The sequence below is a fragment of the Ursus arctos genome, unplaced genomic scaffold, assembly GCF_023065955.2.
Source record: "Ursus arctos isolate Adak ecotype North America unplaced genomic scaffold, UrsArc2.0 scaffold_21, whole genome shotgun sequence".
NCBI lineage: Eukaryota > Metazoa > Chordata > Mammalia > Carnivora > Ursidae > Ursus > Ursus arctos.
Genome location: NW_026622886.1, coordinates 20357387 through 20383575, shown reverse-complemented (window position 1 = coordinate 20383575; position 26189 = coordinate 20357387). Strand labels below are relative to the sequence as shown.

At 42.5% G+C, this 26189-nt stretch overlaps 1 protein-coding gene across 4 annotated transcripts in view; it reads right to left on the bottom strand.

Annotated features, from left to right (window-relative positions):
- The window catches only part of EEA1 (early endosome antigen 1), a 474430-nt gene that overhangs the window by 230004 nt on the left and 218237 nt on the right, over window positions 1–26189 (bottom strand). For all 4 annotated transcript variants that reach the window (XM_048218026.2, XM_057316401.1, XM_057316403.1 and 1 more), the window contains one exon: window positions 4701–4758. In XM_048218026.2, coding sequence (XP_048073983.1) covers window positions 4701–4758 — 58 coding nt within the window. The remainder of the gene's footprint in view (window positions 1–4700; window positions 4759–26189) is intronic.

Here is a 26189-nt window from a genome sequence, read left to right as displayed (position 1 = left end):
GTGAAATAAGTCAAGCAGAGAAAGACAACTATCATATGATTTCTCTCATCTATGGAACATAAGAACTAGAATGATCAGTAGGGGAAGAAAGAGATAAAGAAAGGGGGGGTAATCAGAAGGGGGAATGAAACATGAGAGACTATGGACTATGAGAAACAAACTGAGGGCCTCAGAGGGGAGGGGGGTGGGGGAATGGGATAGACCGGTGATGGGTAGTAAGGAGGGCACATATTGCATGGTGCACTGGGTGTTATACACAACTAATGAATCATCGAGCCTTACATCGAAAACCGGGGATGTACTGTATGGTGACTAACATAATATAATAAAAAATCATTATAAAAAAAAATGAAATGGCATATAATTTCCAAACCCACTGTGGATTTAGGAATCAAGCAGTAGATGTACTTAGCTAGTGACTAGATAAAATGATATATAATTAACATTTTTATAGGCTTAATTGGTCTGAACATTTGCCCTATATACTGCTTTTGCATTATTAATTTACTCAATTTGTTAAAAGGGTTTCCTAAGCTGTGACTTCGTTTCAGTTTTGAATTTCAAATATTGGTATATTCTGGCTTCATAACTGAGTGCCTACGGGTCAGGTTCCCGGGCCTTACTACTTAGATCTGCAGCCCAGCCTACCATTTTCTGGCTGTGTGTCCCTGGCCAGATTACTTAACCTCTCTGTACCTCAGTTTTCCCAAGAACAAAACGAAAATAATCATCACCGTTACCTCGGAGGGTATTTGGGAGGATTTAAACAAGTTGATTCATGTAAAGTAATTTAAGAGTTCAATGCGTAGTAAGTGTGTCATACATTTTAGCTCTAATTTATCTTCCTTGAAATTACCTATAGGAATTTTACCACGTGACATTCATAACAACATTGTCCTATTGTTACAGGATTTTTCTCCCTCCGTGCCAGTGGTTCTCAGTCACACCACTTCGAAGAATGAAGAGGTAGACCAGACAGAGTGGTGGGCAGCAAAGCAAGGTTTATTGAGCGATAGCAAAGTGAGAGTACAAAATTCCCGAGAAAGGAAGGGACCCTAGAGGGTTGCCACAGGGAGTTTCTAAGTCTAGGGATTTTTATGGGCTTGTTGACAGGCTGTTTCAATCTGATTAACCCTCCCTGCACCTGTCATCTCATCAGGTTTTTGTCACCTACCTATCACATGGGAAAGGGTGGAGGGCTGCTTCCAGGATGGTGTAAAATCCTTTTAAGGGTGGTTTCCTCTTAGGGCGGGGCGGGGGGGGGGGCGGCTTGTTCCTGCCTGCCGGCCTTCCAACTATCCTTCACCATTATGGAGTCAACTCTATGAGAAAAAATTCTGCAGTGCTTTTCCTTTGAACCCATGACCCTAGCGGCTTTGCATTATGAAAAGAGCGCTGGGCAAGAAGCTAAGAAATGCGGGTTTGAGGTCCAACACAGCCGTCAAACATGTGATCCTGAATGCATCACTTCAACTCTCTGGGCAGGCCTGTTTCGTCAAAACAAAATAAATAAATAAGAGGAGTGGACTGACCATACCCTCTTTTTTTTTTTTTTTAAAGATTTTATTTATTTTTTCGACAGAGATAGAGACAGCCAGTGAGAGAGGGAACACAAGCAGGGGGAGTGGGAGAGGAAGAAGCAGGCTCACAGCGGAGGAGCCTGACATGGGGCTCGATCCCATAACACTGGGATCACGCCCTGAGCCGAAGGCAGACGCTTAACCGCTGTGCCACCCAGGCGCCCCCTCTTTTTTTTTTTTTTTAAAGAGAGGGAGGGCGTGAGTGCAGTAGAGGGAGCAGAGGGGGAGGGGCAGAGGGAGAGAGAGAGAATCTTTTTTTTTTTTTTTTTAAAGATTTTATTTATTTATGTGACAGAGAGACAGCCAGCGAGAGAGGGAACACAGCAGGCGAGAGAGGGAACACAGCAGGCGAGTGAGAGAGGAAGAAGCAGGCTCCTAGCGGAGGAGCCCGATGTGGGACTTGATCCTGGAACGCCGGGATCACGGCCTGAGCCGAAGGCAGACGCTTTAACGACTGCGCTACCCAGGCGCCCCAGAGAGAGAGAATCTTAAGCAGGCTCCACACCCAGAACAGAATGGGGAGGGGGGCTCGATATCACAACCCTGAGATCATGACCTGAGCCAAAATCAAGAGTCAGACACTTAACCCACTGAGCCACTCAAGGTGCCCCTGACTGCACCCTCTTAAGACTAGACAATGTGCTAGAAAGAACCCTGGAGCAAGAGTCTTCGGACTCTTCAAGCTCTAATTCTAGAATCTGTTGGGTGTAGGTATTTACAGCAAGTCACGTGACCTCCTGGAACCTCAGTTTCTACATCAGGAAAAAGAACAGAACAATATCAGAAATGCTCCCCACCCCAGTTAGTGGTGAGCATAAAGTTAGGTAATGAAGAAAGTACTTTGTAAAGTATAAAGCACTAAATAAGTATAAGGTAATATCATTAACTAAATTCTGGTTAGTCTAATTTTCATGCTAAATCGTATTGTTTTCTGGGCCCCTCGGTGGCTCAGTTGGTTAAGCGATCTGCTCTTAAGCGATCGACTCTTGATTTCAGCTCAGGTCATGACTGATCTCAGGATCATGATCTCAGGGTTGTGAATCCAGCCCTGCACTGGGCACTGGGCTCTGGGCTCAGCTCGGAGTCGGCTTGCCCCTCTCCCTCTGCTCCCCCTCCCCTCTCTCTCAAATAAATAAGTAAATAAATAAATCTTATTGTTTTCCTACAGTCTTTTACAAGTGTTTGTGCTCCTGCAGATAGAATTCTGTGAGTTAGGGGGACCCTGGGTGGCTCCGTTGTTAAGCCTCTGCCTTTGGCTCAGGGCCTGATCCCAGGGTCCTGGGATATAGCCCCACATCAGGCTCCCTGCTGGGAGCCTGCTTCTTCCTCTCCCACTCCCCCTGCTTGTGTTCCCTCTCTCGCTGGCTGTCTCTCTCTCTGTCAAATAAATAAATAATATCTTACAAAAAAAAAAAAAAAAGAATTCTGTGAGTTAGAACCAGACTATAAAGATGTATTTGTTGGCATTCAGACCATCTACTATAGACAATATCTTCCCTTAGTTAAGGTAACAGCTATAAATTTTCAATTTGCCGCTAAATCAAGCATGACTCTGAGTCAAGCAATTAAAAATTATCTATTTCCCCTTCTTTGTGCAAATATCTGTGTGATGTAACCTAAGAAAAAACTTGCCTCTGTCTGGGGCTTTCTTGATATTTTGAGGGCTGTTTTAAGTGAAGAGGATGAAGGGAGATTATCTTCATAAAGAAAGAGCGTGTGCATTTAGCCCCCGCCCCCAACACACACCCCAACACGAACTCTATACTCCAACCAGAAAAGCACCTTCCTGCTACCAGGTCCTTATTCACGCAGCCCCCTCCACCTGCAATTCCTTTTCCTCCCACTTCTGCCTGTCCAGTCATACCTAGAATTCAGGGCTTTGTTACAATCTCAGATTTTCAATGAGCTCTATTGAGTATTTTTTGCCCTATCAATAATCTTTCAGGTAGCTCCTCCCCTTTCAAAGATGATAAAACTGACAGATTATTTGTTCAGGTCACCTTTGTGGAATCTGCAGAAGTTTAACTCACATCCTTTTCCTCCTACACCCCAGGTGTATCTTCTCAAATCATTGTAGTCTGAACCAATTTACATCCCCGTCACCAGTCCAGTTCTCTTTGAACTCATACCTAATATCATATGTTGCCTTGCATTACAGAGTTCCTTGTGAATAGAGATCTCCTTCCCCAGAGAGTAGTTCCCAGAGAACCGTAACCATTCTATTCTCCAAATCCCTCATAGCTTTTAGGGTCGTGTAAGCATCCAGCTATAGTAAAATTCGCACTTACTGAATCAGAGTGGAATATCCCAAGGATATTTCCTACTACTTTTCCATGAATGAATTCGGTTTTGCATGATTCCACTTTGATTCTCCCCTAAGGGAGATCTTCTGGAAGTACCAAAACCACCATAGTGTAGATGCAAGAGACGGTGAAGATCCAAGGCCTCCCCCTGCCTTCTGCGGGCTCTGGGATCCTCAAATGCAAAGTTCTCCTTGGAAAGAACAAGCAATAATGGGCAATCCCTTCCAGACAGCTTTTGGAAGTGAACTGTCCTTGATATATCCTGAGTTAACTGTGGTCTGAAGGCCCAAGGCCATTTGCAGCAGGATTTTAATGACTATCATTACCTCTGCCGTTACCACCACCCAATAAAAACCATCACTGACTTGATGGCATTATCCTCTGTTAAGCAGTGCCACCGAACTCCAGCGTGTGACAGAGCATATGGTCTTTGCCAACAGCATTATTTATCAAAGGAGGATAAAAATCACAGTGGCGCCCTGCTTTTCACAGGAGGTAATGACTTAGGGCAAGACATAGCTTCAACTCAGCTTGGGTTTTCAAAGACACGGCCCCCATTTTCCCACAAAGCACTTCATAAAAGTGAAAATGGAACACATGCTGAATGGGATTTTCAGAATAATGAAAACCCTATAATTAGGAAGCAGTAGTTAAAATTATATTACCCTGTAAGAGCAAAGCTTAGAAACAAGTTAATGCAATTACTAATTCAGCTTTCCTAGAGATAGAAGCAAACAGGGCAATTAAATCCTTAGTATTTATTTTTGCAGGGGCTTAATGAAAGGGAAATAAATGAGCTGGATCCCCTTCTTCTTACCTCTGTCTCTGCTGTGCCATCAGGGGATAGGTTTTCCACCTCCTCTCTCCAATCCTGCCTGAAAAATAAAACAGGACCCCAGCTGTGAAATGGATTAAGCCCCACAACTTTGTACCTGGAATAGAAGCCCTCATTTTTGACAAAGATTGCCAAGAATTTTGTATCACTGGCAGCTTCCTATTCCCTCATTAGCCTGCTTATTCTATTTAACAAAAGATTCTCTGGGTGCTGATTTGTATGTGACTGTCCACACACCCTGTGTGCTTTGATTTTGTCCTGTCACCATACAAAGTAGTAATCTAATTTGCCATCTTTACCTGTAAGGCGTCTTCCACACAACCGATTCACTCCAGACAAACAACGGACCACAATCTCCCAAACACAGTTGTCACTTTCTGACTACCTTTATGCATGCCATTCTTTCTGCTTGCAGAGCCATTTCAGAGAAGGTATCAACTGAAGGTGATTTCTCCTGATTGCCTACACTGGGGGAGGACACTGTCTGATACAGTGACTGGCAGCTCACTGCCACAAAGAGGACAGATGAGACGGTGGCTCAATTCTTCGATGCTAAGAAAAAAGCCCAGAAACTCACCTATCAACATGTAATTATAACCTTCAGTATCCAGTAGTACCAAGCCAAAACAGTCCCTGTTTGGACATGCATCATTGTAAATGAACAGCCAAATTTAGTAAATGGTTGGCCAATTCTGAACGCAGAATAGTGACTTCTGGGTGATAGTTTCGATCAATCTAACTCACACATTTCTGATTCAACGAGGTGTTCAATGAGAAGCCTGAAAACTGTGTGTAAAAGGGACCCAGATTTACAAATAGTTAATTTAGATAAATTAGCCTGTATTTTACTGAACGTAGGGTACCTCTGATCATAAGACACACCATTATTTAATGTGTCCTGGAGAAAAAGAATGCCAATTAAAGTATGCCACCATGTTTTCTTATTAGAAAGAAGATGCATGCCAGCACGTTTTCTTATGTTAAATTTATTTGATACAAATAGGTATTTATTAAACGACACAAGATCACTATATGTACATCTTTGCCAAGTTTCCAAATGTACCACAACCATCATCATGTCTGTCATTGACCAACAGTGATTTTGATACTATCAATTGTCTGATGCATCTTGATTAAAAAGTTGTTGAATTGTAAGAAAATGGGCACTTCAGCATTGATGAAATAGGGTACCTGTATTCTTCAGATGAGGATCTCATGCGATCAATAGCCTCTCCTCACTTAACATCAGCTCTAGCCCCAAGTGACATATGGATCTTGTCTGTGTCTTTGCAGTCTTCCTCTCCCTCTGTCTCCCCCTTCCTGTCCTCCATGGCGGTCCTCCCAGGGCTACGCCTCACACAGGCCTACTCCTTGGCTGGTTATTAAAGTTTAACCTTTTTTTCCCCCAGTATTCCAAAACTCTTTAAAGCTTGCCATTGTCACCTTATTTCTGCTATTATTGCTCTTCATTTTTCTTAAGCTTTTTTTTTTAACATCGAGAAAAAGTTCCTTTGATTAGAAACCTGTAACTGTCCCTGTTCTCTCCCAAGAGGCTTTTAAGAGGTCTGCAAAGATTTGGGGCAGAAAAGAACAATGATCCAGGTGCTAGTTCAAAGACTGTCCCTCCCCCACTTCCAGGAACCACCTAAATGCACTCTCTCTATTAGCCTACCTTTTTTTTTTTTAATTTCAATTTCTTTTTTTCTCTTACAGTTACACAGCAAGATCAAAGGAACACCTTGTCCCTGGGCCTTCAGTGCAGAAAAGCCTTTAACTCCTTACTGGTCATCACCCCAGTTACTCAGTCCTCTCATGACCCCTCGGCCATAGTGAGCAAGATTGCTCAAGGCACCTGACACCCTCCCACACACATACCCTCCCACACACATACCCATCCCCCTAGGCTTGCTGTTATTTTTTAAATTTACTTCGTTCCACCTTCAAAGAGGCTTTTAATATTCATGTTAACCTGATTTCACCTGTATAAAAACGTTAGGGGACATGTGGGCATTCTGTGATGTGTCCTGGTTCTAAATGTCCCCAAGGGTGGTCCTGACCCACTAAAAGCAAGTTTGCTTCAGAGCCAATTTAAAATATTTACTTCCCTGGGTCCCTAAGCAGAGGTGATCTTACCCTTCAATGACTAGTGACAGTGCTACTCCTCCTATTCAATGTTTATATACAGCCGTGTGCAGGAAAATGTTTCACAATTGGCTGGGGGTGGAGGGAGGAAATTTGGACTTTGCCAGTTTTGCTGATGTAAATACAGCCGCCATGGCTGATTTCAAGCTACCAGTGTGATGTCACTAAACACAGTAAATAGACATAACGTCACCAGTAGAGTTAATGTAATAGTAAAATGTAGTAAAATGATTAGGAGGTGATGAGTTTTGACTATTAACTATCTTTGTTTTTAATATAGTTTCTTTTGTTATACATTATATAAATTTTGTTAAAATTATATACCTTAATTTTTAATAATGCCTGCGTTTAGTAACAGCTTATGAAACTCTGGAAAATTTAGCAACTGGCTCTTGCAAGCCAGAAGGAGCAGCTCCAACAAACATGTTTAATTATATACATAATAAAGTATATGCTACCTTGTATTATTATTATTATTTTCATCTTTTATGTACCCAACTAGACTAAGTACTGTGCAGTATGAGGTTATTTATCTTAATCTACCAAAGTGTGTCTGTCATAGTTAGAGAGTGCTGGTAAAGTCTATGAAAATTCTCTATGTCACCAAAAGCACAATTATCTCATGCCAGAGGAGTTACAATTGAATGAATTTTAGCTTTATATGCTGCAGTTACATCGCAGACATAGTTGCCTAAGAATATGCCCTCGTCCAGGGCTGGCAAATACACAGGCACATATGCTGCCACCCACCCCTGCCCACACCACTGGCAGACATCATTAATGGATCACTACACTATTCCTCCACTGAATGCTACTAGTCCTCCCGTGGCTCTATACGAAGCCCTCTTAATCCTGGCCCTGTGCTCTAAATGAAGAATGAGGCCTCCTACAGGGAGGGTAAGGGCTACATGTGGCTAGTGCATTCTTTCAGGTTCATTTTGATGGTGTTGCTACCACAGAGTTAGCCTTCGGAAAATCGTGTTGCCCATTGTTCCCCACTGAAAATCCCTAAGGTGTAAAGTCAAGAGATTTACATTAGTTTTGGCTTTTCTCCCCTCCAGCACTGCCATGGAGAGGTGTCATATGTCTTACTTTAAACAGACCAAATTGTTCACCGTCACTTTGGTCAGTAAACGTACATTGTGGAAGTCCATTATTTAAGTTTCCCTGGCTTTTTACCACTACCACTAGAGGGCGCCATGGAAAGGGAAAGGGGGTGAAACTAAAGGGAAGCCATTTTCCTCTTCAGTGTCTTCACATACTGACTCTCTGCTTAACCTTACCGTCCGGATCAGGAACTCCTGACCTAACCTGCACCGCCGCCTTGGATGCCCCAAACAGCCAGCCGCTTTCCACACAAACAGAAACATCTCTTTTTACCTCTCTGCACCTGCCCCTCTCCTCCGATCCCAATCGCCTTACATTTATCTCAGTCACTTTCCTGTTTGCGTGTCTTTCTCCTCCCATTAGACTGTGAATCCTTGAGGGCAAGGCCAGTCTTTGTGTCCCATGCCGTTGTGGTGCCTAGCACACAGTCGGTCCTCTATAAGCTTTTTTGTGTCACATTAGAGACCTAATTTGCAGAAAGTCACAGACCTCTCATTCAGGGTGAGAGAAATGAAAACCGTACCATCTCATTAAGTTGTAGCACATTTTCCACAAGTACTTAGGCATGTGCTTGGGCCCTGCTCTCTAATTCTTCTTACCATGAAACAATATGGACACTAATCTTCGGCTCTTCCACTGGGTAAAATTCAGCTTCTTAACGCTGCATCCTAAAGGTCTGATACAGAAAGAATCTGGATGTCATTCACCCCGATACTGTAGTTTTCATTGACGGTCTCACAGAAAAGCTGGGGGGACAAGCTTCTAACCCAAATTACTTCTGGCTGCCTCCCTTCTCCCCCTCTGAAATTCTTAGAGGGTTTTTTTTCCCCCTGTTGACTTTAATTATGTTCTCCCAATAGCCTTTTGAAATTAGGCAAGCTTCTGGGAGCATTTTGAAAGGCCCTGTAAGCTTCCTGGTCAGCATTTTCAATCTCTAATTATAACTTTGCATGATGGCTTCACTTAATACTTGTCAGGTGGGGCTAGGAGTAATTGATGGTTTGAAACTAAATCTTCAGTAGCCACCACCAAGGTATTGAGGCTTAATTCCTCTCATGTTCTTAGAGAAGCTGCTGAAAACAAAGAGGAAATTTATGCTATCCTCCATCCTAGGAAAACACAGGGACTTTATTAGAGTGTAGTGAAATATTTATAGGAACTTCAGAGCTTGTGGGGCTCAAGGACTGAATTCACCTTACTCCTTCATTGGCACACTTGTTTCCAGGGAAATCTATCACAGCGTGGTCTGGATACATGACTTTGGAAATACTGCTTTTAATGAACAAATGAGGAAAGGTGTGTGGTTTTCTTTGGAAAGAACATTTCTCTTTCCCACTGCCTTCACAAAAAGATAAAAATGTGCTAACACAGAGAATAGAAATAAAGGGACTATTTTGAAACAGAGACAAAAGCATTTTGACTGGAGAAATGACGATTGGTGAAGTTAAAGGATTTCTTTAATACAAAGAATAGGCTTAACTTTTTGTTTAGAAGGGAACTTTGTGTCTCAATCTTTTGTTGTGAGTTTCTGTTTTACCAAACTCTTGTTCTTATTGCGGGCTTCACTGTCTTCTCCTCACCTTCCCTTACCCCTTCCATGTTGCTTTATTGGTATTTACTGTCCTTCTGGCAAGACATCTCATTCCTTTCCATGCTGCCTCTTCCATCAAAGGTAAACTAAGATACGTTCCTTAGCCCATTCCAGATGCTTCATCCATCCATCCACTCGTTCATAAAACATGTATTATGGGTCAGCCGTTGGCTAGATGGGGCAGGTACAAACACGGAGCAGTCCCCACTCTCAAGGGACTCTCAGTTTAGTGAGATTGTTTGGAACCATCTGGCAACATAACGAACTATATGAAATATTGAAGCTATGTTAAGATTCTCAGAGATTCTCATCATTCCTCCATGCTTGAGGGTTCTTATTAGCTGACACATATGTAACACTAACCTAGTGGACAAGATGTAACTATGATTCCTTGACCTGAATCTACAAGCCCTCAGTGTGCCAAGTGCTGGGACAGAGAGGTGAGGGAAGGCTGGTAGAAGTCTGGAACTTCGGCAAAGAACAGGCAATCAATTCATAGAGAGTTCCATTTTCCTCTCATTCAGCAGCTGTAGGTAAGATACCATGTTCCCAGGGATCAGGCTTTTCCCACAGCAGAGCTGTAGCAACCTATTATAAGCTTACGTGGAATGATTCACATTCCCTCTCTTAACGTTCTCCCCAGCCAAACTAGCCAGGTCCAGGATAAACCTCAGGGCCCACAGTGGGATTCTTTTTTTTTTTTTTTTTTAAGATTTTATTTATTTATTTGACAGAGAGAGAGAGACAGCCAGCGAGAGAGGGAACACAAGCAGGGGGAGTGGGAGAGGAAGAAGCAGGCTCCCAGCGGAGGAGCTCGATGTGGGGCTCGATCCCGGAATGCTGGGATCACGCCCTGAGCGGAAGGCAGACGCTTAACGACTGAGCCACCCAGGCGCCCTCACAGTGGGATTCTGACATCTAGCTGCAGCATTGGTACACCTGCCCAATAAGAAACCACTGTTTTAATGAAGTAAATGATCCTTAATGACGAAAAGAGCACGAAGATGTCAGTTGAAGCAGAGGCCTACCTCCAAAGTAAAGAGCTTCAAAGAGCATTCCAGATTTCACCTCGCCCTTAAGCCCATACTTGAAGTCAGCATCTATGTACTGCTAATGATTGTTAAATTAAAAGGCAGTCATTTAAGGGAGCACTTTGAGTATCCAGAGTTAAGTTGCCTTCTGCCATATGGCTTTGGGCATGAGGTGATTAAACTACAATGTCCAGAGGCTCTGCTGCTGGGTTGTTTAATGGTGCTACACATCATGAGCCCTGAGATGACAAGAAATCTGTTTTCAGTTTACATTCCCAGTGGAAAGTAAGTCCTTTTGGCCTACAGGGACTAAAACCCTCCTCCAATTGCTATGACTTGCACACTCACTCTGACGCTGCATATAGCCAATAGCTGAAACAGGCCTGGCTCTCAGAACAGAGAGGAGCCTTCATTATGCAGCTGTTCCCAGAGTTTTCAAAAACAGAGAGAGAAGAACAATCTGTAGGGACTAATAAAGCAAGAAGCAAGAGCAGAAGACCCAGCACAAAGCCCTTGAGATAAGGACAATTAAGGGCACATTAAATGGTCTGCAGCCTAGAGCAGTGCGAAGGCTAATCCCTTGGCTAATGGGAATGGCCACCAGCACTTGATCACTTCTCTGCTAAGTACTTTAGCATATATCGCCTCATAATCTTCCCAACAGCCCCTATCAAGGACGTACTATTATCGTCCCCATTTTACCAATGGCAAAACTGCCTTAGAAGAGTTAAGTAAGTTGACTAAGGTCACAGCTAATTAGTGGTAGAGCTAAACTTCAAACTCAAGCCTGCTCAACTCCAGAGCCCAACTTTTTTAACCACAATGGTGGTTGAACATTTCTGCCAGTTTCTTTCTTTCTTTCTTTCCTTTTTTTTTTTAAAGATTTTATTTATTTGACAGGGATAGAGACAGCCAGCAAGAGAGGGAACACAAGCAGGGGGAGTGGGAGAGGAAGAAGCAGGCTCATAGCAGAAGAGCCTGATGTGGGGCTCCATCCCAGATCACCGGGATCACGCCCTGAGCCGAAGGCAGACGCCCAACCGCTGTGCCACCCAGGCGCCCCTCTTTTTTTTTTTTTTTTTAAGATTTTATTTATTAATTTATCAGAGAGAGAAAACACAAGCAGGGAGAACGTCAGGCAGAGGGAGAAGCAGGCTCCCGGCAAAGCAAGGAGTCTGATGCGGGACTCAGTCCCAGGACCCTGGGATCATGACCTGAGCCAAAGGCAGACGCTTAACCAACTAAGCCACCTAGGCACCCCTGCCAGTTTCTTAGTTAAGGGTAACTAGGGGTGAACACCACTATGGGTATTTTTTAGTACCTTGTTTCTAAATATGATTAGTAAACTATGTATGATCCTCACTTCAATGGACAGACTTAGTCATTTTCAACGTATCCTTTTGTTGGCTTCATAAAACCCAAAGTTAAGGAACCATTTTAAGTGCTACATACAGACACCTGATCCAGCAAACCATACCCAACTACTATCAACAAGATTCTGGAACTCAGAAAGGGCAAAAATAGCTAACTATCACCTGTTTAGAGTTCTGCCTCGATGTGGCTTGTACTTTCTCCATGTGATATTCATTATAATAGTGTAAGTACTTTAAGGATGATAACATAGTTCCAGTCCCCAAGGATCTTATACTCCTACTGGGGCGCCTGAAGACAGTTCAGTAATACTCAAGAACATAAACAACTTAAGCCCTCAATGGCCCAGACAGTACTAAACACAAGCAGAGAATCAAAAGACCTCAAAAGAAAGCCCTTGTTACTTTGCTATGTGAATGACCAACGCAGAGACTCATCCTACCAGACTAAAATCAGAAAAGGAACTCTCGTTCATATACTTTACTTGGCATGAATAAATCATTTGAAATCATAATCAGTCTGAAATTTTGCATGCCCATGATTGAAAGTCTTGCATATCTTTAATAAGGCTTTAAGCACTGAACCAATCAATACCTTCGGAAATTTCTAGCATAATTCTGAGAATCAGAAAATTCTTACAAAAGACAGAGGCACTGTCTCATTCTCAGTCAATAGGTTCTCTTACCTGATGGGCCCTGCTTCATTAACTTTTAACTGGTGCTTTTAATATTCAGTTTGTACTTTTAAACTTTTAAAGCCTTTATCAGATGTTCTTTGAAACCAAATGCATACCACTAAAATACACATGTTTCCAACGTGATCAGATTTCTTTTAAACTTATTCACAAAGACCTTGAGAGGACAAAGAATGTATTTAATGATAGGAACTAGCACGGCGCCAGTAATGAATGGTTCGGTTCTGCCAATAATACCCAAAACTAAAGCAATAATTTTTTAAAGCCTTGTTTTGCTTTAGCAATTTAAAATAAAGTATGTTCACATATATTATCTTATTTAGTCCCTATGACAACCATAGAGCCAAGCGGAGTGAGTTTTATTATCTCCATTTTAAAATAAATATAGTTCACAGCCTTCAGATAATGGAGCCAAGCTTACACAACCAATGCATGGCAGAGTCGCCACCAGAATTCCGGCCTCTTGGTTCCCAGACGATTGCTATTTCAATTCAGGTATTTATATCAAACAATTTAACTTCTATTCCTATGTGATCTCTGCAAGGACAGGTTGCAAGTCTTATCTGTCTTTGGATCCCTGGCACCTGACTTGGGACAAGTGAGAGTTTATGGTGGACCAGAAATAAAGACACTGGGTGCTCATGTCTGTGCTTTTCACAATCACTATTACCAGTTAGTTGGGTTGAGCTAAGACTAATAAGGCCAGAGTTTTAGGTTTTAAATACCCATGGGACAATTAGCTTTCTTGTATCCCATGGCCAAACAATGGTTCCTAAACACAACCAGTCATCTGACTAACCTATTCCAAGAGGAATCTGGCAAGTTAGTGGATAGCTTGGTCCAACTTATTTCCATAAATCCATCCATCCATACTTGAGATTGGAGACTGTCACACCTACGTCTAACTTCTCAGGAAACATCCTCACCAACAGTCTCCCCCAGAAGGATTCCCAGACAAGGCCTTATAGACCAGTGGCCATGATCTGTTCCCAGTAACACCTCCCCTCAACCCGGCATAACTGATTGGAGCGGGCTTGGTGCTTGACCCAAAAGCAGTCAATGGGCAGCCAAAAACCTTTGAGGTGTTCTGGCAAGAAGACTCTGCCCCATCAGAAATGATGGGGATTTACAGTGCTGATCAAATAGCCCTTATCAGGAATTCAAAGTGAAGATACAAGGAAAGAGTAACTTAGGAGCAAGAAGAGAGAGACTCAGAGGTGGAGACACATTGATGGTGGAGCACCAGAGTGGGGAATATGGGAGACCTCCTACTCGGGCTTTGGCCAGGTAGAGCCAATCTTTTGAAGCCAGTGTTGGGTTTTCTTCCCGTCCAGGCCAGTAGCTCCTTAACCTTTTGGGATCTTGATCCTTTTGATAATCTGATGAAAGATATGGGTCCTTGTCTCAGAAAAATTTATCTACAAAAATTTAGACCAATGATTGCATCTAATTTCAGGGGGGTTCTTGATCACCTAAAGTCTAACCTCAGACCCACTGAAAACCTATGGACCACAGGGCAAAGACTCTTGCTTAAACTGTTCATCTACCATGTGATCTCTGAAGTTCAGCATGTAGTATAGGGCTTGGAATATAGTGAGTAAAACACACAACTTGGTTGAATGAATAAATGAATGATTGAGTCAATAAGTAAATAAAAGAAGTACAGTTTGGAGTTCATGTCCTGTTGCTAGTACACTGGGAACATCCTTTTCTTATCTTATGAAATATTTTATTAACATAGCTGGGAAGCATGGCTGGAAGGAATACCTGTTACTTGTACAGATGCTGTTTAATATACCCACTAACATAGTTGATGGGCACACTATCACCTTCCACATCCAGAACTAGAAGGGCATTGTGCCTACCAGTATACCAATGAGAACCTGGAATGTCATAGCCCACAATGGTAGCCCTACATTTCCAGTAGATAAAGATATGAAGATAAAGATAAAGATAAAGATACTAGGTTTTCTACTTGAAATATATGTATATATATATAATGGTTTAGAATTTAAGCTACTTTTTCTTAACATACAACTTTAAAAATAACATTGACACTCATTTCTTTTCTGACTTCTGGGCAAAAAAACTATTTTCAATAATCTGGAATTTAATTACAGGTTGAACATTAGCTGGCTTCTCATTCAGACAGATAGAGACAGAGAGAGAACAGCCTACTTTCCTTTGGTTACTCTGGCTGGGTTTATTTGGGCTATTACCCATCGGAAGATTGACCAGGGTGTAAATTCTTTGAGGGCAAGACTACGCCACATAGCTTTGTATCTGCTCCTCTTGCCCACTGCCAATCCAAGTGTACTACAAATAGAGGGATTTTAATTAAATTTATGTAGTGGTCCATAAAGTGGGGAGGATAGATCTGCTTTTTGATTTGGGGAGGAAAACAAAGAGAAATACAGTAAACTGCAATGATCTCAAATTTTTAAAAAGTATTGGCAGTCTTCATTTCAAACTGATTACATTTACAAGTAAAAATCCATCCCATGGTTAATTATTTTTAAATAATTTATCGCACAACTCCTAAGTAAAAAGCTGCACTTCACTCTAAGTTATCACTAATTAAAATAGCAGGATGTGGAATACATCGCATGTTTTCAGATAAAGAGGTTTTTTCCCCCTTTGGATCAAATACCCCAGTAGTATAAGAAGAATGACAGTTCCATCCATTTGCAATGCACAATTTAGGGGATATATTTGTCTCAACACTTCCTCCTGGACACTAGTGGCACAAAATATTGTACCGTGCTTCCACCCAAGGAGCACAAACATTCTCTCATTAATATATTTAAAGCCCATTTACAGGAAATCTATACTTGGTTTGTGGCATAGCTACTAACCTCAAAGACCTAATTTTTGCTAGCTCTTGAGTCACTTAGGTTCCTAAGCATAGCATTTATTCTTTTAATGTGATCTTCAAAATATGACTATGGTATTCAACATGTGTGTGGGGTGAGGAGGAATGAAGAAGCCAATATTTCCTGAATATTCTTCGTGTAATAGGGACTTTGCAAAGATGGTGTCATCCTAAAGAGTTCTTTTTACCCATTTTACAGACCAGGAAGTTGAGCTACAGAGAGGTTAAGGTGCTTGCCTGGGGTCACATAGCCAGAAAACAACAGAGTCTGGATTTGAATCAGTACACTCTGCCCTTAAAGTGTAGGTCCTAGACTCTTGCTGCCTCCCCAGCAGGGACCCATGACAGGGAATGGTTGTCTGAATCACCTCCGTTATTACGAATCATGCATTAAAGACCAGTTCTGTTTGATAAGGTTAAAAGACAAAGACTCCAATTCCCTGCTCTCACAGTTTGGAGCAATCACTTCAGCGGAGAATGATCCACATGTTGGTCTTAGGTCCCACCCTTTCTTACTGGAGGCAGGACCGGGAAGTAGAGTAACTCTCTGCAGCCTAAGAAAAAACTAACAGGTCAGAACAGGGAGCTGCTCTAACCCAGCAGTGGAAGGCCAAGTTAAAGAATAGAAAGGCGTAACCTAAACCCAGAACTTGGCTCTCAGGTTTAAATGCCTCACCACGTAACTTCGGCCATGGCACGCTGCAACAGCAGTGAGAACTAGCTCCTGAGTTGGGGCTCAGATTCCATTTCTGCCTCCAGTAAGACTTTGCAGGGTGACTTTGGGCCTGACCCTTGACTTCAGTGTTCTCATCTTTGGAGTGAGACATGGCGATGTCTGCCTAGCATCCACCTTCTAAGTTGGTTTTTAAAGTACAACTGACACAGCCTTGGAGCAGACGCTAGCATAGAGGGTAGCTCTCCCCATACACACAGCAGACCTTGTACCAAAGACCAGACCGTCAGGCTCTATCCTTTGGGGAAGACCTTTGGGCAATCTGTACATCCAGACCCCAAACCTTTACCAACAATTCCACATTCTCCCAACAGTGCTCTTTGGTAGTTATAGATATTATAGCCCCACTGCTGTCCAGGATCAGAACTTAAGAAGTTGAAAGGCTCCAGGAAGACGCGGTGTCTTGTCTCCACATCAAGTAAACAGCCTGTGGCATTGCTTTCTGACAGGTGATGACACACATGGGGCACCAGGGAAGGAACTGTGTTTACATGACACTTAATATCCTGAAAGGCATTGGGTATATGGGGGTGCCCATATCCCAGTAACCCAACCCCCTGGCCTTGGACCAGTGGTGAATTCAAGATGATCTCTACCATTTGCTTGGCTGTCATCACCTCCCCAACCTGTGGGAAATGGCTAATGGCTCCAGAGAATGGCCCCAACCTTTCAAGTAGAAAAAAACCATAGTGTGTTACATGTTACCCAGCCAGTAGAAGAGAAAGGGGACCTTTAAGAAAATGTGTCTAATGTTCGAAGGAAAAGTAGGGCAAGCTTTTGAAATTATTTTCATAGTCTTTAAACTAGAGAAATAAATTACCAGAGCTAATAGTTATAGATATCAGGACAGGCAACCAGGCTAAGCTCTATATTTCTGTGATTCTGACACCTGTTGGGGAGTACCTCATGGGCTCATACTCCAGGAGGCACTTAATATACATTGTCTGAACTAATCCTCATGACAATATATCATCCTCTGGCATGAACCAGCAATACGACCTTGAGCCAACATTGACATCTCTGGGCCTGGTCCTCTTCTAATGCCAGGGTAAGAATTATCAACATGTATGCCAAAATCCCCAAGGCTTATGCCAAGAAATGGAATAGACAGGAAGACAGTGAGCCATGCTGAGGGTGTAGATAAATCTGATACATAGGGGGAGGGAGAGGGGGAGAAGCAGTGCAAATAGATGGGAGGAAATCTAGGGAGAAACAGAAAGGCAAATTCAATAAGCACTTTCAAAGTACGAGCCTCAAAACAAGAGCCTTTCTTCCTTGGAATATTACTGTTTTGTGCCAGCTTAAGAGGCCTGACTACCTCCCGTCTGCTTCAGAAAATAGACAGGCTAACAGGAAACAGTTTCAGATTCCACAGTGATTATAGCTACTTAAGTTTGACTTACCAAATACTGTCTCAAACAGATGGTATGTAACATTTGATTAAGGGCTTATCCTGCAAGCCCAACAGGGAACATTTCTTCCCCTCTTAATATAGAAAAGATGCAGAGAAGAAAGGAAATAAACTGACATCTTAGCTCACATTCCATGTATGTCAGTTTTGCTCAATGTCTGTGCCTTTCCTGAAATGAATCTATGCTTATTATGTAAGTCAAGACCAAACTACATAATAGTGACACCATAGAATCGGTGAAAAAGGATATGGAAGAACATCTCATCAAGCTCAGAAATGGAGACTGGGAAAGGTTACCTGATGTTCCCAAGGTCATACTGTGGCAAATATGGGACCAGGTCTTCTAACTCAGGGTCTGGCATTCACACTAGTCTTTATGTGTGCATAATGTTCAATGTGGCGAAAACATACAAATTTTTTAGCACCATCATTACTAAATTAGCACCAATCTCTGATGAGCAATTATCAGAACTTGAAGCTGATGGGTAATGCCAGTCAAGTCCAGTTAATGAGCCAAAAGCTTAGTTCTTCAAAACACTTAACATTAATCAGCATTTGGCTTTGGTTTGTGACAAGTGTTTTCAAAACATCACAATATTCTTAGCTTTGCCTAGTGTAAATACAAAATGAAAGAAAGTCAGAATTTCATAAATGACAGTCTCCAGAATGGAAATAATGAGTCCCACAGAGAAGGTACAATGTGTTCATCTTTCTAGAGGCCAAATGTAATTTGGGAACTAATGAGGTCACTGAGAGATTACAAAGTGTGAGCCTTCTGCTTGCTGTGAATGAAAGGGCGAACAGGATCAGCCACACAATGCAGTTAGAAAGGAATTACCCCAGGATTCATGCCCATGTCCCACTCCCAGGCACACCACCTACCCCCATGGTCACCAGCAGTGACACAGAGGAGAGGGTTCCCCAGAATCTAGTGGGGTGAGGAAGCAGCATTCTGAGAGGAATTGGAAACTCAACACATGATGGCCTGGTGCTGGGAAAGTAGCAGAGGAGAAGAAGCCAGGAGATTAAAAAAAAAAAAATGGTAAGGTGGGCGCCTGGGTGGCTCAGTTGATTAAGTGTCTGCCTTCAGCTCGGGTCGTGATCTCGGGGTCCTGGGACATGATCTTGGGGTCCTGGGATCGAGTCCCACATCGGGCTCTCTGCTCAGCAGGGAATCTGCTTCTCCCTCTCTCCCTCTGTGCTCTCCCTCCCTCTTTCCCTCTCTCTCTCTCTCTCTCAACTAAATAAATAAATAAATAAAATCTTAAAAAAAAAAAGTAGGAGGATAATGCCTTAGCTCCAAGGTCCAGGGTTCCAAGAAGAGTTCTATTGTAATTTTGTTCTCTGGGTTTCCTGCGGCAGTTCATCTATGACCTGCCTATCTATCTACCTATCTATCTATCTATCTATCTATCTATCTATCTATCTATCTATCTTACTCTTACCATTACAAGCTAAAACCCAATTGTGGTTAATGTTAGGTTTCCTGAAAGAGGATTGTTTCATTCACTGGGCTTAGACAGCATTACTTACCAGCTAGTTTTATATTAATAAAAAGTATGTTAATCAATTAACCAGTCATTGTTGATCAGCCGCATTAATAGTTAACATTTACTGAGAAGTCACTGTGCCACAAACAACACTAAATGCTTTCCCAGAATCTTCTCATTTACTAGCCACTGTAACCTTCTAACATGATAATAACAATCATAGTCACTTTCAGGAATTTATTCAACACATATATTAAGCACCTGTGGATACGATGCACTGTTCTAGGCATTAGGGATACAGCAGTGAATGAAGCAGGCAAAGTCCCTCCTCTCTCTTAGGTAACATATCAGTTAGCTATCGTTGCATAAAAAATCTCCCTTAAACTTACTGGCTAAAAAAATCAGCATTTACTATTGCTCATAAATGTATGGGTTCCCTGATCTTGGCTGACTCGTTCACGTATCTGTAGCCATCTAGCAGGTTGGCTGGTCTAGAAGAACCTGCACTGGCAAGACTCCTCTCTCTGCCATGAGGTTACCATCCTCCAGCAGCTCTCCTGGGTGTGTTCTTTATGGCAAAGGCAGGGGTCCCGAGAGAGAGTGAAAATGTGCTACACCTCTTGACACCTAGACTGAGAATTAGCATGGTATCTTCTGCCACATTCTATTGGCCAAAGAATGTCATAAGTACAGCCCAGATTCAAGGCTGGGGAAATGGAGTCCACTTCATGATGGGAAGAGACACATTGGAAAATACATGGATACAGGGAGGTCATTAATACCCTCCATCTGTGACATATGGAATGATGGCTGAAATGATGCTAAGGAATTCATGACAAGAGTTCATTTGAGTCTCACAAGTACCCTGTGAGGCAAGTTGCGCTACCAATCTTCGTTTTCTAGATAAGGAAACTGAGCTCTAGAGAGGTTGAAGAATTTGCCTAACATCTACAGATATTCCATGATGCAGTGAAGATTCAAACCCAAGACTGTAGTACCTGAGCACTGAACCACCATGTGCTTCTCTCCACCCTGGGCACCTCAGGAGAGAGAGAAAGTACAAAACATGGCCAGTACCTGCAAGGTCCTTCCGGGCCTCCTGGGGATACACAACATAAATCCATGAAGAACCAGTAACCATACATGCCTCTAAGCTATACTTCCTTCATAATTGCCAACACAGGCTGAGGATAAAGGCAGCCAAGACAAGAGACAGAAGCTTCCATGAATAGGGGTACACTAACTGAGTTTTGGAGGTCATGGACAGTGAACAGCAAATGGCATCCCTCTAACTTCTATGTAAAGAGGTTTCTGCACCTTCCTCACTTATAGAATAAACTTCAATTTCCCTAGGATAGCATTCAGTATTTCTAACATATGGATTTATATAGCTTAGCATTTTATTCAGCTACAAGCAATCAAAAATCTGATTACCAGTGATTTTTACTCAAATAGGGATTTTTTTTTTCTCCATGCACAATGCATGTGAGGGAAAGCAGTCCAGGGCTTCCCTGGAGCCAGGGGATGTCATCGAGGAATTAGGATCTTTCTTTCTTCTCTGCCATCCTCAAAACATATCCTCATTCGTGTGGGTTGGAGGATAGGGTCTCATGGTGCCAGGATGGCTGCTATACCCACAGGTAATTGTGTGTGGGTCTAAGTAGGAAGGAAGGAGAGGAAGCCCAAGGTGAGCATGCCAGCACACCCTGTCCACTGTTTAAATGCTTCCCCACGATGTCCACAAGCTTACACTCTCTTTACTCTCTTTGGTCAGAAGTTGGTAATGCAGAGCTGCAAGGGAAGCTGCGGAAGCTGGTGTTTCAGTGTTCTATTTCCATAATACGGGAAAATGAGGCAGAATGGGGCTGGAACTGGCTTTTGTATGCCCCAGCAAACTGAAGTTGTCATCCCAAGAGCACTTCAGTCAATTGCTCTCTTGGCTCCCTTTCCTCCTCATGACCTTCTCCCTTCATGGACTGTGGATATTCTTCTATGACTTTCCTGATCCCCAATGGCAGGCATGACTTCTATCAAGCTCTTAGTCCTTTCTCTCTGCTGCTGCTGTTGTGGCATTTAGCGCTTTCCGCCTTGGGTTGTCCTGTAGTAGAATGCAAACTCTTCATGTCAAGGACCATGTCTTGAGTCTTGTTCCACCTACAGCACCTCCCATAGCTCCTGGCACATGCAGGCATCATCACAGGAAGGGATTTTGCACCATGACTCAGTGCACACAGACGATGAGGGGAAGAAGAGCAGCCCCAATAATTTGAGGACTGTCAGGGGCAGATGACTGGCATCATGGTGGTGCCATCAGTGGTAGGACTCTGCTGAGCTCTGCTTCAGACTCACTGAGTATGAGTTGATCACTGAACTCACAACTAGAAATTTGAAACAGGCTTCTGGTTTTAGGAGAAAGATCAGATTGAGTTATAGGTTTGAAACTCGTTGCCAAAAAGGAAGATTCAAAATGGAAAGGCCTGAGGATTCCACCCGCAGTCAGAAAAGAACATGGGGAAAGAGGAAGGAGTGAGCTCCAAAGATCAAGCAAATGTCAAAAGCAGAGCTGGACAATGACGCAGGTCTGACATCACCAACATTTTGCCAGGCAGGGAGCACTGGTGCGCTTGTCCAAGCGGTCAGGGTGTCCTCAGGAAGAACAACGGAGGCCAGACTTGAGCAAGTATTTTCAGTCCAAACTCTAAATTTCAAGATAACTAAGGATAGAGGCAACAGACATGTGCTTCTGTGAAGCAATAAATAAACAAATGTCTGGTTTCCTTACATGGCAAATGACAGAACCCCAACTGAAATTGGCTTGAAACTGGCTTATGTAAAAGAGAATTTACTGGCCCACAAAAGAGTAGGGATGGCTTTTGCTTCAGGCATGGCTGGATTCAGGGTCCAAGTAATGTCTTTAGGAGCCATCTCTCATCTCTCTTCATTTCTGATTCTCTCTTAATGTAGGACTCATTCTCCCTTAAAGCAGATGACTTTCCCCATGCATCAAGGAAACTGGACAGAAAGCAACTCTAGTCTACAACATCTTTTTTTTTTTTTTTAAGTAGTCTCCACGCCCAGCTCAGAGCCCAACGCAGGGCTTGCACTCATGACCCTGAGATCCTGAAATCAAGACTTGAGCTGAAATCAAGAGTCAGACACTTAACCGACTGAGCCACCCAGGTGCCCCTAGTTTACAACATCTTTGCAGCCTGTGATCCCAAGACTCTCTCCCTAAGCTCCTAAATATCACATCTCAAGGAAGAATCTAATAGGTCCTTCTAGGTTTCCTGCGTATTCCCAAGCCCAGGGAATGAAGCATGCTGATTGACTGGGCTGAGGTCACACACTTCTCTGGAATTTGTGGGGCTGGGGGTTCTCATTAAAAAAGTAGTTCTGTTGGCAGAAGAGAAGTACTAGACAGACAAAAACAACAAAAGTCTTCTAAGGCCTGTTGTAAATAGGCTTTGACCACTTGGGCCTTGCTTCCTTGTTGTGATTCAGACACACAGAGCCTATTGATAATTTAACAGTGAAGACCTGCTTGACTCACTGCCCTGGCGTCCACTTGCCTGTTTAGCTAGTAAACAGACTCTTTACCTCACTCCAGGCTCTCAGACATATCCCAGGAAGAGGAACTAAATGGAAACTTAGGCCAGTCAGTCTCAAGACTTGCCATTTTCAGTCACTGAATTCAGCCGCAGTTGCCTCAGAATTACATCCATTTGGGATTCTATTTGGCTCCTCCCCATGCCTTCCTAAGCTACATCTTGGATTCCTACTCTATATACTATTTCCTCTGTGCCTGGGATATTATTTTATTCTCTCCTGGTATAATCCCCTAAGTTCCCATGACTAGTCTCCACTCTTTCATTCAACAGCTACCTGTACAAAAGCTGTCTGCAGCTGGATACTGAACTCTACTCACTTGTCGAGCTTTCTTCCCATTGCCCACTGGTTGGACCACCCCTGTGCTATCTCTGGAGGTTGGTTCAGACTCTGCATCCCACCCCAATTATGACCACTACTAATATCCCTAAAAAAGACTTCCTCAGTCCCTAAATATACGAAGTAATTGGGCCACACGGAACGGCATTCTTGGAAGCACCCAAACTGTGTTTATTGCACTGTAAACATTTGATCTTCCCTGCAGAGCCATGCAGAAGTGGGAAGTATGCCCAACTCCCCTACTTCGTTATCACACCCTGTCACCAGGGCCTTTAAAGAGTTTGTTCTACTGAGTATCAAGGTATTGACTCCCTCCTAAATCAGACCCTGTCCTTTAGGCCTGAGCCCTTTTGCCATAGAGTTCAGACCCTGTTGTGGGATAGCTACCACCTAGTTCCTTCTGTCTCTCTCACATCTGTTTCAAGGGTCTTATACATAAAAATATCTTCCCCTTCCTTCAGGAAAAGAGCAAAGAACTCATGCATATTGGTGCATAGAAATAGACTCAATCAGATCTGCTCCATTAATTTTCTAAACATGCCTGGACATGAACTTCAGCAGAAGAACAGGCCTGGGTTTAGGTTGAAATCTCTGCAATGAGAAGAGGTATGTTAGTAGAAAACTCTTTCCCAATCTGGGTGTATACTATCAAAACATTCTTGGTATGTGTATTGGCTACCCGTCACCCATCACTTAACAACCTCTCAGCCCTATCTCCCACTGCAGGCCCTGCTGTGGCTCTAAGTTCCATATGGTCTTTTTCCATGGGTGGAATCTGATAGTGTCTTCCCTGGGCCCCCTCACATGCTTTTTGCATCCCCTCCCAAGTATTCTTTATGCAAGTTGAATTATATCTAGGGGAACCTGCTTAACACTAACACATTACAACCTAGAAGTAAGAGAGGATTGTTAATGCCATGGGACCACCCTTGACCAATAGATAACAGAAGCTAATGAATACGTACTTCCCTCTTTTGTCTTCCAGGGAGATTTTTTTTTTTTTTAAAGATTTATTTATTTTACAGAGAGAGAGAGAAAGAGAGAGAGAGAGAGCACAAGCGGGAGGAGCAGAGGGAGAGGGAGAGAGAATCCCAAGCAGACTCCATGCTGAGGCCGAGCCTGATGCGGGGCTCAAACTCACTACCCTGAGATCACGACCTGAGCTGAAACCAAGAGGCTGACGCTTAGCCAACTGCACAATCCAGGCGCCCCGGGCAGGCATTTTTGAGACACAGAAGGCTTCCGAGAAGATTCCAGTGATACAGAATAGAAGTTGTCTGCGACAGTGGCCAAACCAATAACTCATTCTTGTAATGATTTTCCCTCCTTCCCTGTCTCACATCCCTTGTTCCCTACTCCTCTCTGGGATCACTTTTCAAATAAAATATCTCAGGTTCAGCTTTCAGGGAAACCCAAGTTAAGAGATAATTATATCATGGCTTCTTGGTAACGGTTTAAAAGGAAAAAAAAAAACTTTGGTGTCAAAGATCTAGTTTCAAATTCTGTCTAACTATAAGACCATAGACAAATTACTTAGCCACTCTGAGGCCCAATTTCTTCATCTTTAAAATGGGGATAACATGATAGACCCCATTGTATTTGTCTAAGTATTATTATTATTTTTTTTAAAGATTTTATTTTTCTAAGTAATAAACTGGATCGTCTGTGTAAGGAGCCAAGAAAGGATGACTGCCACAGGGTCGCATTCAATCAATATTCATTCTCTTTATTCTCACCCTTTGCTCTTCGTGGCTTTTTTTTTTTTTTTAAATCAGACAGTTGAAGAGTAGAAATGAAAATAAACACAAGAAAGGGATAGCTGTGTGTACAAAAGAAAATACTTCAAATGTATGTACTGAACAGTACATGGATGGATACATATATTGAATTCCATTAAGCTGAACACTTAAAATTTGTGTACTGTATGCAAGTTATATTGTTATTAAAAAAATTTTTTAAAGTACTAGAGTATTTCGGGAAGGGTTACATCATTTTTCTGGAACATACATTTAAAATAGAGAAACAGTGAGATGAACAACTAGGTTCTTCTTCACAGCAGGTGCTCTTTCCTTTAACAAGTTTTGAGGGAAAATGACCTTTTGAATATATAAATATGTAAATCTTATGAATATATAAACATGCATATATGCATTATATATAAATATAAAATATTCTATATAATATATAATAAACATATTATATATAATATATAGTCAATAATGTTTAACACATTTAAAATGTGTTAAACAATTCCTTCTCTGATGGAAGTATAAGTACTTAATAATATATGTTAACATTCATGAATTATATTAATAATATAGAAAATCAATAATAAATAATATAGAAAAATTATATATATAAACAAAGTGGTCACTACACGAACTACCTTGTTTTTAATAAAGGACTTTGAATCTGAACTAATGAAAAGACAAGTAAATCACTGGGATTAAATCAAGAAGACAATGCAGCCCCTCATGCCATTATTTAATTATACTGTGTCTCAGCCAGAAGTAGACACCCAAGGGAGCTCTAAGCATCTAAAGGGCGAAAATTGCATTCTTGGAACACAGTTCAAATACCAGTGAAATTATGCACAAGTGTAGAGACAAGTCTCTAGATGCTGGAGAAACAAGAGTCATGGTCTAACAGGCAGAGCAAGGAGGGCAACAACCATGGTAGGAGCTGAGGGATAGGACCAAGGGCCAGGTCAGCCAGGTCACCAAACTATACAGTCAGGAGCCCCACAAGGGCCTTCCAGATCCCACAGTGTGCCAACAGCCCTTGGGCTCCCGACCACACAAGGGGACCAACATGCCAGCACGTTAGCCCAAGACACAGACCAACAGTGGCGAGAGAACCACAGACACACGTGGGCAGTTCAGAGGTGCCAGGCCCTGCCCTTCCCCCTCCCTGCCCCACACTCTGGAGGAGCCTGAGCTCAGGAAAGGCTGGAGGGAGGAGAAAAGCTGTAGATCAGAATAAAAGTCAAACTATCTGGACCTAACTTTTAAAAACTGCAAATTTCTACAACTCGCCCTAGATATTCTTGAGGGATAGAAATAGGATTAGACATAGCACCATTAA